Source organism: Alligator sinensis, unplaced genomic scaffold, assembly GCF_000455745.1.
Source record: "Alligator sinensis unplaced genomic scaffold, ASM45574v1 scaffold30_1, whole genome shotgun sequence".
Lineage (NCBI taxonomy): Eukaryota > Metazoa > Chordata > Crocodylia > Alligatoridae > Alligator > Alligator sinensis.
This window is the reverse complement of record NW_005842060.1, coordinates 2,308,683-2,321,507: the sequence shown is the minus strand read 5'-3', so window position 1 is coordinate 2,321,507 and position 12,825 is coordinate 2,308,683. Positions and strand designations below refer to the sequence as shown.

The window sequence follows — 12,825 nt, the reverse complement described above, 5'->3', positions numbered from 1 at the left end:
ACCTACCCTTAGGAGCCCCTCCCCCTCCAACACCTCCTCAGGGGCTGCTGCTCCCCTCAACAGCCCCTGCCTCCCCTACATGCCCCTCTCAGGGTGCCCTGCCACTCACAGAGACCTCTGCCCCTGCATGCTCCCCACTCAGAGCCCCTTGCCCTTCCTCCCCTACATATACACCCCCTTTCAGGGGCCTCCATGCACTTCTCATGGCCCCCTGCCCTACCACCTACACACACCCCCCCTTCATGGGTCCCTGCCCCTTACCCACCTCAGAGCCCCCTACACAGTGCCCTCAGGGACCCCTGCCCCACCCAATACTCCCGTCACAGCTCCCTGCCCTCCCCCTACACATACCCCTCAGGGCCCCTTGCCTCACACACACACACAGACCCCAAAACACACACCCAAGGAATTTGCACTTGCCCCAAACACACATACAGCTCACATCTGATATCCTGTGAATCTCGTATACCAGCCCCAGCCCTGAGCACTCCTGCCACCACTTTCTTTGTATCCTAGCCCACAACAGCTGTTGACTGTCAGAACGTGTGGTTGCAGGGTGCACTCAATCTGCCCCCAAGTCCCAATAGCATGGAAATAAGATGATAAAAGGAAGAGGTTGTATGTTCCTTCGCACATTCATATTGCCTGCAACACTGGGGATGAGGCACTCCAGTGCTCCAGCAGGCTGTTCCTTCCAAGGTCTCCAAAAAGTGCCAAGAAGGTACGTAACCCTTGGCTTTATGGTATTTTTGCTCTCTAATGCAAAACCTGAACAGTGGTCTCAGGCATTTATATCAAAGGATCAGCTGCAGTTGGACCTGTGTCCTGGTGAGTGAAAGGGGCTAGGGGAGCTCTGATTTTCCATGATAAAAATCCAAAATCAAACACTAAAATATATGGGTATTTAGAATTAATTTTATTATAATGATTGAAGCAGTGGTAGGCTTCCGAATTGCTTTTAAATTTTAACCATATCAATAAAACAATGTGTTCAACTGATATATATATATATATATATATATATATATATATATATATATATATATATATATTAGTGGCATTTCATTTTAATCATGGAAAAACATGGAATTTGGGGGTTTTATCAGAGAATTTGGGATTTTTAACAGAGAAAATGAGGACCCCTGCTTATGACTCAAGTCTGTGCAGTCTCTTTAAATTATAGCAGCCTCTGCAGAGCTTGCTAGGGGCTGAGGAGCATAGACCTTTTATCAGGTTTGTCTGCCCCCACTTGTACAACCCCATTCCACAGCCCAGTGGGTGGGACTCAGCACAGCAGGGCAAAGCAGGGCAGGGAGGTTTGGTGCTGCCACTGGGAGCCCCATGCTACCATAAAAAGGTGCTCCCAGCCCGCCTGGCAGCAGCAGGGGGCACAACTCTGTGCTGCCACCCCCGCTGCTGCCACGTGGGCAGGGAGGACCTTGAAATGGTGGTGTGTGGCTGCTGGGGGTGCCACAGAGGTTTCCCATCCTTCCCTTCTCTGACCCCACCCCATGCATAAACCTGGGAGGCATGAGCTCCCCCTCCCCTCTCCCCCACCTCCCCTGGAGTGCACACAGTGGTAGGGAGCCAGTCCCTCTGCCACCCATTGGACAAGCCACCCATGGCTCCATCCTGCTCCCTGCTCCTTGCCTAGGACCTACAGGGAGCTGTGCAAGCTGGTCTCATGGGCTAGGGACAGAAGTTACACATAAACCAGTTTAAATGATCAGAAACTGGTTTAAATCTGTAACAGAATAGAGGTTCTGTGCACATCAACCAGTTTCAAAATGGCTGAAACTGGTTTAAAATAAACCTGGCTGAATATAGTATTAGACTTAGCTGATTTAGGTCAAGCTGGTTTATGGAACTTCTGTCCCAGACCCCTTCCTGGTTCAAGTTAAATCGCAGTCCCCCAGCATCCCAGCAGTTTGCAGCCCTGGGCTGGGCTGTGCTGTGCTGTCTGCTCCAGAGAGCAGTGCTGGCTCCACCCCTCTGCTGCCTCGCCAGACCAGTGAGGGCTGGCTCACTGCCCCCCACAAGCAAACCCCTGCTGTGGTCTGGGGGCAGGGAGGGGGGGTTAAACTTCCCTTCCCCCTAGTATGGAGTTGCCCTGTCCTGCTTACTTAGTACTGGCAGTGACTGTGGACTACAAATCCCAGAGGCACCTGGAAGGAGGAAGAGGAAGTGATGAGCAACCCTGCAGAGTCCTACTACTGTGAGTCTGGACTGCAAATCCCAGAGACCTCAGGGACATCAGTCCAGACTCACAGCAGTAGGACCCTCTCCTGTGAGTGCAGAGGAAGTGAACACACAGGCCATGCTGGCTACGAGCCAGAGGGCCATGCTGTAGCACCTCCCCCTGCCCCCCCACTCCCGGCTTCTGGCTTGAGCCGCTGCAAGCACGTGGCTGCATTTCCTGAATCAATAATGAATGTCTGTTCATTTGTTTATTGGTTCAATCTTTGCACCTTAGACTAACCTGCAACGACTGAATCGATTCAGCCTTGGGCTTTTTGACTGTCTGTACTTAGCCATGCTGCCTGGCTGCCACGTGCATGTGTGTACGCACACATGCACATAGCACCTCTTGCTTGATTACCCTCCTCCCACTCCCCTGAGGTCCTTGCAGGCTGGAACTCTGCTGTTCTGCAAAGGGAAACCCACCATTTCCCTTTTTTTCCTATAAAGGAGAAAATTTACATTTTTCTCCTTAATATGAGAAAATCCACATTTTACCATCATTTTCCATGGTGAAAGGAAAGCCCAGATCTCTGGGCATAAGCTATATTGACCCCCACAGGCACCCAGAAGGCACAAAGGTAGCACAGAATCCCCTGGACTGTGCCTTGTGTGTTGCACCCGCCAGATGCTGCACAATAACTGGTTATGAGTCAAATGGATTTCATTTGACTAGATATTTTGTTTATACAGAAATTTAGCGTTAACAATTTATGGGAAAATTACAGCTCTCAATTTGCAATGAAGCAGCAAAAAAGGATACCGTTACTATTGGGTAAACTTTTTATGTATTAACTTTTTTGGACTCCATAGCTCATATGTGATATTTAAATGATTTTTCCTTACACTTTTCAATATTCCTGTAGCTTTTTTGTAGACTAGGAAATCCTTGCAGCTAAATTGGGATCTATAAATTAAAAATGACTGCCTAAATTTGGGCTCTTCGATATTCATTAAGCCACTTAAATAAGTTACCTGATTTTCAAACGTGGTGAGACCCCAGCAGCTCACAATGAAATCAAAGGGTACAGATGGTGCTGAGTATTTTCAAAAAAAGTAAGACTTGATTTCTGTGGGAGTTAGACCTATGCTGCAATGATGGGCCCATGTTCTTGGGCAGAGGTAAGTAAGGATGCTGGAGAGTACCAGAAGTTGCAATTTCCACAGCATTGCTTAAGAAACTAAAGCACTTTTTTCTTCTACATTGATTTCAGCTACTTTGTGTAAGTTTCCCTTCTCCTAAAGAACCACTATACTATATACAGTTTTGTCCAGACTATAATTTGCTCAAGCTCATGATTCCTATGAAGCTGTAGAGACAGAAATCAAAGGTGAAGTAAAAGGGCCTATAAATGAAATGAAATTTGAAACAGTCAAATTTTAATATTTTATCAGTTGACACTCAGCTTGTTGCACTAAGGCAGCCAAACACTCAGAAGAAACTCCTCTGTGAATGCAGAAGTGTTTTGTTTTGTTTTGTTTTGTTTTGTTTTGTTTTGTTGGCCAAGCAGTATTCCACTGATGCCAACTGTGCTGCTGGTTGACTTGCTTCTTCATTTACAAAGCTATGCATGTATTTTGCTGCCTAAAGTTTCAGCCATTTTCAAATGCAAGAAAATGAAACTTGGTGAACTACCTGCACTGTAAATAATTCATTCTACAGAATAATTCACAGGGATTCTTTTATCTGATTGGGGCTGTTTGTTGTTTTGAAAAAAAAATTTTTAAATAAGATATTACTGTAAGTCTAATGAAAGAAAATAAAAAGGCACAGACCACATGCAAAAGTATTAACATGTCACTATATTACAATTTTGGAGACCAACTAAAATGCCAAATTGCATTGGAAAAGCCATATTTGCAGAGGAAAACACAATTCCTCATCATTTTTTAAAAGGTTCTCGCCATGACAGCAGCTGATGTTAAGAAACACCCAATAAATTGTTATGGACATCAAGGGTTAGATTCACAGTTATGATCAGAGAGAGTGATGCATTTCGCCAGTGTCCTTTCCTTTTCCCATGTCCTTGTAACAAGGTATTTAGCAGAACTGGCAGATTCTGACAGGGCCGTGCTGTAAGCACTTTTGCTATGGCCTCAAATTTGTGACTTCTGGACTGTCAGCCATGCACCTTAGCACCTGCACCATCTCAGACCTGTTAGCTAGTATAATGCCAGCAAAGCCAATTTGTGTGTTGTCTAACTTCGAAACTGAGCAGATAGGGTATTCAAAGTGGGGGCAGATCCTCATTTGGGAACTCTAACTCTGCTGCTTTGATTCTCATTTGGGGACCCTCTCCTGTGAGTGCAAGCTAGAGCAATTGAGGGACTGCTCTATCTCAGACTTCACCAGGTGACACCCCCCTCATGCCCAAGAAGATGATGAGGTAACTGGAATCTAAGTCCACCCTGCTCTACTGAATCCAAGTTCAGAACCCTGAGACAATGTAATGAGAAAACAGATTCACAGGCCCTATCACCTTCATAGTCCACACGACTTCCTTGGACTGCTTTCTACCTCAGTCTTTTGGTGGCCACAGTCTCTGCTTCTTGTATGAGGAGTTTCTTTTTTCCTTCTCAGTGTATTGCCATTGCTCCCTTAACCTGTCTGGGTCTTCTGTGCAGCCTCTTGCCAGGAACATGCCTCCTCCTACTCAGAGTTCTCCAGCAGTACCCCCTGGCCTGGAAGGTCTTACTTCTTCAGCTACCCAGATTGATTTGTCTCCCTTTCTTACTTACTGTCTTTACAGTCCAAGAAAGGGGATGGAGTTGGAAATACTGGAGCTATGAAATACTAAAAATCCATCCAACAGTGCTACCATGGTGACTCACTGTGCACCCTTCAAATTGGATTTCCCAACTCCTTAACAAGGATCCCATTGCATTCTTAATTTATATGAAACAGGAACAAGAACGTGTCTGCAAGACTTCAGGATGTCCCCAGACAATCTTTGTCCACAACACACTTCTATTCAATTAGCAATCTCAGCATCACTGAACCAGGGGAGTTCTTCAAAACCCCCATATTTTTTTTGTGAAAGCTCTACAAAATGAAAGCTCTACCATAGGGGGGCGATCTGATGAAGAAGGGGTGATATTAGCCCAAATCTACACTTGACAATATCTTGAGGGGTGGCCATGGGAAAGCTGTGTCCTAGATCCTGGGGCTGCCCTGTTCCCTATCCTGGGGAGTTCCCTGGGTTTCCTGCCTGCTCCTGCCAGCAGTTATATGATTGCAATCTAAGGCAGTGGTGCTCAAACTTCTGGCCCTGTGAGCCAGATAAGTGGTGTGGGGTCAGTCCACAGGACAGATCCTGTGTGAAGTCAACACAGAGTTGGTCCACAGGTGCAATCCTGCTATTTGCCAGACTGATCCTGAGCATCCAAATCTTGCTGTGCACTGGAATGACCCTATGCCTAGATTTGGCCACACCCTGACCCAAACCTGTATGCCTAGATCCAGCTGTGTGCCAGCCTTACATTATGCATTTGGATCTAGCTACACACTGGGATGATCTGGCATGCAAAGCCATGTTATTTGCTCTGTGCGACTCCCCAGGAATCCAAGGGGTGCATCCCTTTGGCAGCAAGGGAGTGGAAATGAATGTGGCTACCATTCCCCACCAGCTCCTCGGGGAGCTAGATGACATAGTTTCCTGGGCTGGATTTAGCCCATGGGCTTGGGGTTGAGCACTCCTGATCTAAGCTTTTTGGGATCAGGCATAAAACTCCTCAGAGCCCAATAGTGTCTGTGCCAGTGACCTTTGATTTTGGGAAGTGGATGCAAGTTGCTCCTAAGTATTATAAACAGGATGGCCTAGTTAGCAGTAAAATAAGGGGATAGCTGGCAAGAAAAGTAGCTGTACGTGCATTCAGGCCAAACATTACAATAATGATATAACTGATCTGAAACCATGTGGCTGAGCATAAGCCTGTATGACTTATGTGACAGCTGATTAGAAGGAGGCATAGAAATAAGTATTGTACAGAGTAGAGCATAGCTTTCTTACATAGTTTAGGCAGGAACTAATATTAACATGGATATGTTTCAAGAGTATGAAGTTTCCAAGTTTAGTCTATATGTAATAAATATAGTCAAAGAAATGTTACAAAATCATATGCTAAAAATTACACATTTTAACATTTGTGAAAGATCATTTAAAAGCATCCCAAAGGTTCACAGTCAGTTCAGTAAGTGGGGAAAGGGAGAAGCCTTGGACTTATTTTTGTTTTCAAGTCTCCTGTATTTTTCAATGTGACTGCTCCAGTCATAACCTGGAGTCTCTCTGTGCCTCAACCCCCCATCTGTTAGATGGGAAAATAGATATGGTTAACAGTTCTCAGATGCTATTCTGATAGAAGCTATATATGTACAGGAGATAGAAGGTCAAAGTCTCTTAAAGATAGGTCAGCACATTCCCTTTATATAAGAGAGATACAAAACACTGGAGAAAAAATGGGAGGCAAAGAATGAAGAAATAGCCAGAGTGACAAGGAAAGGAGGTGATGTAGGAAGATGAGGTAAGAGCTTGTGGGTGAAAATGTCAGGGACAAAGAAGGCAAGGAAAGTGGATTGAGATGTGGGGAAAGGGAAGGAAAGGCAGGTAAAGATTTGAGGAAGATGAAAAAGGATGAGAAGAGAAGTTTGCCCTTAAGTAGGAGTCCACATTTCCATCTCAAAACGACCTGTAGGAGGCTAATGTTATTCCAACCTAAAGTGCAAATGCTCTTCCTACCTCTTCAGCATAGTTAAAGGGAGAAGGAACAGCTAATGAGGAACTGTTCATATTAGTGCAAAAGCTGTAGGCTGCATATTTTTGTAAATTATTTGTGTGCTTATGCTGAGGAGCAGAGCCACTTTCCTTTTGCTAGAAATAACTGCTGAAAATTAGCTTTCAATGACTTTTTAAATCACCAATAAAATGAAAATTTACTGCAACTATTTCCAGTTCTGTAGTGTATAATGGGAGATGGAGCACTGCATGCTGACGAGCTACATAATATTGGTACTTATAGCACACAGGAGTCCCAGGATTCTAGTAATTGGTGAAGCACGTTTGCTTTAATTAGCAATATTGTTGATATAGCTGGGCAGTAGGTAGAGCTGAATGTCTGGACCATGGATGAAGTTACACTTTACATTTAGACCATACTAATTCTGTGGAATGATAAGTAGTGTTAAAGTTAGAATGTGCTGTGAGCTGTCATATGTTAAGGGTTAATACCATTTTTTGGTTGCACAGCTCTGACTTGCCACTAGAGGGCTAGTGAGAAGGGGCATAGCCAGGAGCCAGGAAATGGGATCTCTATCCTTGCTCTGCATGAGGGAGTTGGAAATGGTGCATGCTGGGATGCTGGAGGACTCATTTTATCTCTGTGGAGCAGACTGAAGTTGCCCTAACATGAGCTAGACAGCAGGGCCCAGAGTTAACTCTCACCTGAGTTGGCATAATTTTGAGACACTCAGAGGATACTTAGTACAAGTTAATGAGCTTCACTGTGTAGATGCTCACATTTTCAGTGTCCTTAGTATGGTCTAAGTGTAGTGTATGACAGCTTCCCAAGGAAAATATTAACAGGGCCCAATTTTGAGAAAGCAGTCACAGCCCATATGAAAAGGTTTCACTCAGCTAAGTCCCATAATGCTGGAAACAAGTCCCAGACAGCCTGAAAAACAGCTACATGGAGCTACTGCAAGGTATGGAAGTGTGCCAGATACCACCGTCAGCTCCCCTACTACTTTGCTGTTTACAAGCCAAACAACCTTTTCTTAGACATAATCATGTTTTCCTTTTCCACAATGACCTACAGATGTTTCCCTTATGGATAATAAATGTTAGAGTAAGTATAAAGCTGATGCGTATAAGCCTAGTGCTACTGTTAGGTGACAGAGAAGGTCCTGCATGGTTTCTGATCATCTCAAGTCTAGATCCTAATAGCACAGCAGCAGCTAAACAATATCAGAATATACCATGTGTATGCAAATAAATGCACCATTTTCTTTTTTCAATTGAAGGAATATGGAAAGAGTTGGTGTCACAGGGATGGGTCCCAGAGGTGGCCATGATGCCTTCTGGTGGCCTCATGAATCCTGCCCTACTCTGGCTCTCTGTGTATCCAGCCTCTTCATTTTTGCCTGCCACCCCTTGCTGGAAATATTGTTTAGAAAAAGGGAGGCTGCCCCAGGGTCCTAGAGTGAGTCTTACTCATCCTTCACCCTTGCAGGTCCATCACTGACCTCACAGATCTTAATCAGTTCCCATATCACGTAAGCCTTCCTGGCTGGTATCTGTCCCCCCCGCCCCGGTCATCTGTTGCCTTATGGGCTATTCATGACTTCCAATCCTCCCCTGCTATAGCTGTTTCTGTGCCTCACGGGGGTTACAAATCAATAACCTTGGTGGGGACTTGCATCATGCTATCTCAGGCCTTTTACCCTTGTTGACGCCTCGGCCTTCATGGCCTCCACCCCTTTCCTGTATCTGGTCCCTTTCTGCCTAGGCCCACTGCACCAGGCCAGGCTTCTGGTTCCAGCCCTGTCAATTATCAGTCTTTCTGGGCCTCTGGCCCTTGTGCCTCTCACTCTGGGGCCATGGTCCTAGAATCCAACCTTCTGGGAAGCTGGGTCCCCAACCTATGGTCTCTGCCCTTCTGGGATGATCTTGCCCTTCCTGGAGTTACGGGTCCTTGATCTGGGCCCTCACCCCTCCTGACCTATGGGTCCCTGGCCCTGGGTCTCACCCCTCTTGGGTTACAGGTCCCTTACCCTGGTTTTTGCCCTGCTTGGACACTGGGCCCTGGCCCTTTCTCCACTACTCTCACTATTTGCCTCACCCCTGATGGTATCATGGCAGTTGCATACCCTGCAGGTACAGCTGGAACCCCCAAACCTTGCCTGTAATCCCATACCCAAACTATCAGTATAACTAAGATGTAAATGGCCAGCAACTGCTTACTAGAAACCTCCCCTCCTGGGAAAACCAAACCTCAACAAAAGATATAATGCATTACCACTTTAACAGAAGGAAAACCTTCCCTCCCTCAGAGTACAACCAAACAGAAGCAGCTGCACCCCTAGGTTCTTGCTGCTTCCTATTCCTGGAGCGTTCCGCTCTGGCCCCTGGTCCTAGCTCAGCTACAGCCAGCTGATGCAGGGCTCCTCCTCCTCTGACTTGTGGATCCAGACTCTACCTCTACCTGGCTCAGGTACTGAGCCCTCTGACTATACCAAAAACCCTAAAATATCTGGCAGCAAAATCAAACTTTTCTCCTCCTGGGATTTGGCTCCTTGTAAGCCTTTACTCACAGTGCATGTTGCTGCTGGATCTCAACCAGTTGCTCCAGCTATCACCACCCAAATCTAGAGCTCCTTCCCTGGCAGCCTCCAGGGCCAGTCTGCCTGCCATGGTTAAAGCCCTAGGTTTGTATTTCTCCAGGGAACCACACCTTTCTGGCCAGGTGACCTCCTTGCATGGGCTACAGGTGTCCCTGAAATGGGCTTGCAGGCTTAACTCTGGTAGCTTTCTGGGACTGCCTAGCTGTTGCAGCAGTACTTTGCTTACTTCCAGGGTTTTCTTCTAGCTATATTATGGCAGAGCCATTAGCTCTGAAGTAGGTGCTTATGGCTTTCAAACCTCTCCCCAGGGCCCTGCTTTTTAGGAGCTCTTAAAAGGCAGTCTTCCACATCTGGGGGTCTTCAAGAGGAGGTTGGATAGATATCTGGCTGGGGTATTATGATCCTAGCACTCATTCCGGCCCGCGGCAGGGAGTCAGACTTGATGATCTGTTCAGGTTCCTTCTGACCCTAAAAACTATGAAACTATCTGTGGCTCTCTAAACTGTAGTTTCCCTCCCTTAAAGTAACAGGTGCGTGCTATAGGTGCCTTGTTATAGTTAGCTACTACCAGTGAAGTTCTGAAATAGTTTGTGATGGGATTACTGCTAGGATTCTTATGCATAAAAATATCTATTGAAAAAGGACAACTTTGTGTTTCTCCACAATCAAAGTTACTTTTGTGCTCTGTGTCCTTAATTCATACCTATACCGTGTTTGCTTTAAATATTAAGCATGTAATCCAAGATGAGGGAAGATTAAATATCCTGACCCCACATGATTTGGAACGCATCATCTGATCAGTAGATTAGTTCAGCAAAACAAGTGATTTATCAAAAAATGTTTTCTGTTTACTTGTGTGCTCTATAAACAGGGACAGATAGCTCTTAAGAAAAACCCCGGAATACAATATTACCCCAAAATGATATCATGAGATATTTTTTACATTCGTAACATAAGAACATGCAGCTCTGTGCACATGCATTGCAGAGCTATCCATCATTACAGGCAAATAAACATCAGAAATTAATTTTTTGCTCAGAATCTTTTTAAGATGGATAGAGTTTTTTCAGATATAATTAATGTCAAATATTATGGTGTTCTTGCTACTCTGCTGATCAGTCTTTTAAATCTGGCATTCCTTTCTCCCATCTCCTGGTGGCCTGATTTTGGTGACACTTTTTGCTGTTGGCTTGCTTACATGCTTTTGCCAGCATTCCTGACTAAGTGCTTTTTCATTTGGGACTGCATGACTGCCCTACTCACCTTCTCACTATGATGTTCACCTGCTGATTCTCTTCCTGCAGCACTTCCTATTCTTCAGAATTGACTGAGTTTTCTCCATTTTAAGCTTATTTTGGCCTTTCAAAAGAAAGTATCTCCAGGGAGAAACCTTTTAATTTGGAGCTAGATCCTGCAGATTTTTAATCATGTAAATAAGTCTTACTTAAATTGAACTACTTAGGGACCATTAATGGAAGGATTACACAGATGAGCAAGCTTCCCAGCACCATACCCTCGTGGAGTAAGATGCTGCAAGGTGAAAACAACATAAAACCCCTTGTGTCTACTACTGCAGGATATGGTTTCCATCGATCACTCACCTGTCAAATAGCTCCCCTCCTGTGACCAACTCCAGGACAAGACTGATTTCTGTGGGGGTTTCAAATATCTCCTTCAGTTTTATCTAGGAAAGATACCAAACAGAGTAATTACTTTGTTATTTTCCCCTTCACTAAGTGCATATATAACAGAGCCACCTAAAACAAATAGATTGCAGTAAGTAAAATAGAAAGTGGCAATAACAATGATTACATGGCTCATATTCCTGGCAGTTAAGTAATTTATTGTAAATATTGTTTATCCTTTTTTCCCCTTTATCTCCTCTGGGATCACTCTTTCTTTTGTTCACACCTACACACCCTATATCTTAGAGTACAGCAAATCTCTGTAGAAGGTTAGAAATTGCTTTCTTTAAAGCCCATAAATTTCCGTCCATGAATCTTCCAGAGAAAGTCTATAGAAAGGAATGCAAGGACATTCCCTCCAAAGACTAGCCATGCTAGTGCTGGACAGACCTATGTATCCTTTTGTCAGCTTCCTCTTTAACAAAAGGATTGATTTTGTAAATTTGATCCCTCTGCTTTTCAGGACCTGTAATAATATACCATATTTGCTCCCATAAAACACCCCCCACAAAATAAAACATCACCTTGTTGTTGGAAGGCAGACTGTAGAAAAAATAATTCTAGAGTCATGGCCAGCTCTGTGACAGTTTCTGCTGCCAGCTACCTTACCTAGATTGTCTCCTGGGGCACCACACTTCCTAGACACTTCATGTTTCTGAGAGCACTTAGTCTATGTCACACAAAGTTAGGCCCCAGCCCCTTGCGAAGGTAGTAGCAAGACTGTTACTTCTTTACTGTAAGTAGTTCTTTATACAAGATTCTGTAAATGAAGGGTTGTCTCCACATCACAGGCCTCATCAAAAGATACCACCACCAGCACACTTGCTGCTGCAGGCACACAAGCTACAGTGCTCAGCCAATAGCTACAGCTGTGAGAGGATTAACACAGGACTCCACGCCTTCAGGTTGCTGAACAGGCATAAACAGCAGCCACCTTGGCAGCTGCATGGCATGCACAATGTCTCTAGGAATGCTTCCTTTCCAGCAAAGAAAACAGTCTCCTGGCTTAAGATATGCATTCTGATTTTGGGGGGTGGATTTTGGTGGAAAAGGTACATGCTATACATGAGAAAATATGGTACTTTAAACATGTAACTCTGATCTAGTAACCTTAGACAAGAAGGTTCTGTAATCTAGGGATTTCACATATTAGCACATAATGAGCTATAAATGTCAATATTTAGTTCTCAGATGTAGTTAGCCATGTTAGTCTGAAGTCAAGCAGAAGGTAAAGCAGGGTGATAGCTTAGGATAAGTACAGACATTTGGGGAGGTTAGGGGGTTGTTGGATTGGGTTCAACATTGCCACTTGATCTTAGGTAAATTGGGATGGGGGATAGTAGGGGGACTGGAGGGATGGGGGCAAGCAGGCTGGGGGAGGATTGGGAATCTGATGGCGGATGAGGGAGCTGGCATGACCCACAGAGAGTTGTGGGGGCAGGTGCAACCTGCAGAGGAAGTGGGGACAGGTACGATCCATGGAGGAATGGGGGGATATGCATGACCCACAGAGAGATGGGGGCAGGTGCAACCTGTGTGGGAATGGGAGGGCCATCCAGAGTCTGG

The 12,825-nt window shown here is 45.0% G+C and overlaps 1 protein-coding gene across 1 annotated transcript in view; it reads right to left on the bottom strand.

The window, feature by feature from the left end:
- Positions 1-12,825, bottom strand: part of CAMK4 (calcium/calmodulin dependent protein kinase IV) — a 291,118-nt gene that overhangs the window by 158,074 nt on the left and 120,219 nt on the right. The window contains exon 4 of the mRNA XM_025203531.1: positions 11,176-11,258. Coding sequence (XP_025059316.1) covers positions 11,176-11,258 — 83 coding nt within the window. The remainder of the gene's footprint in view (positions 1-11,175; positions 11,259-12,825) is intronic.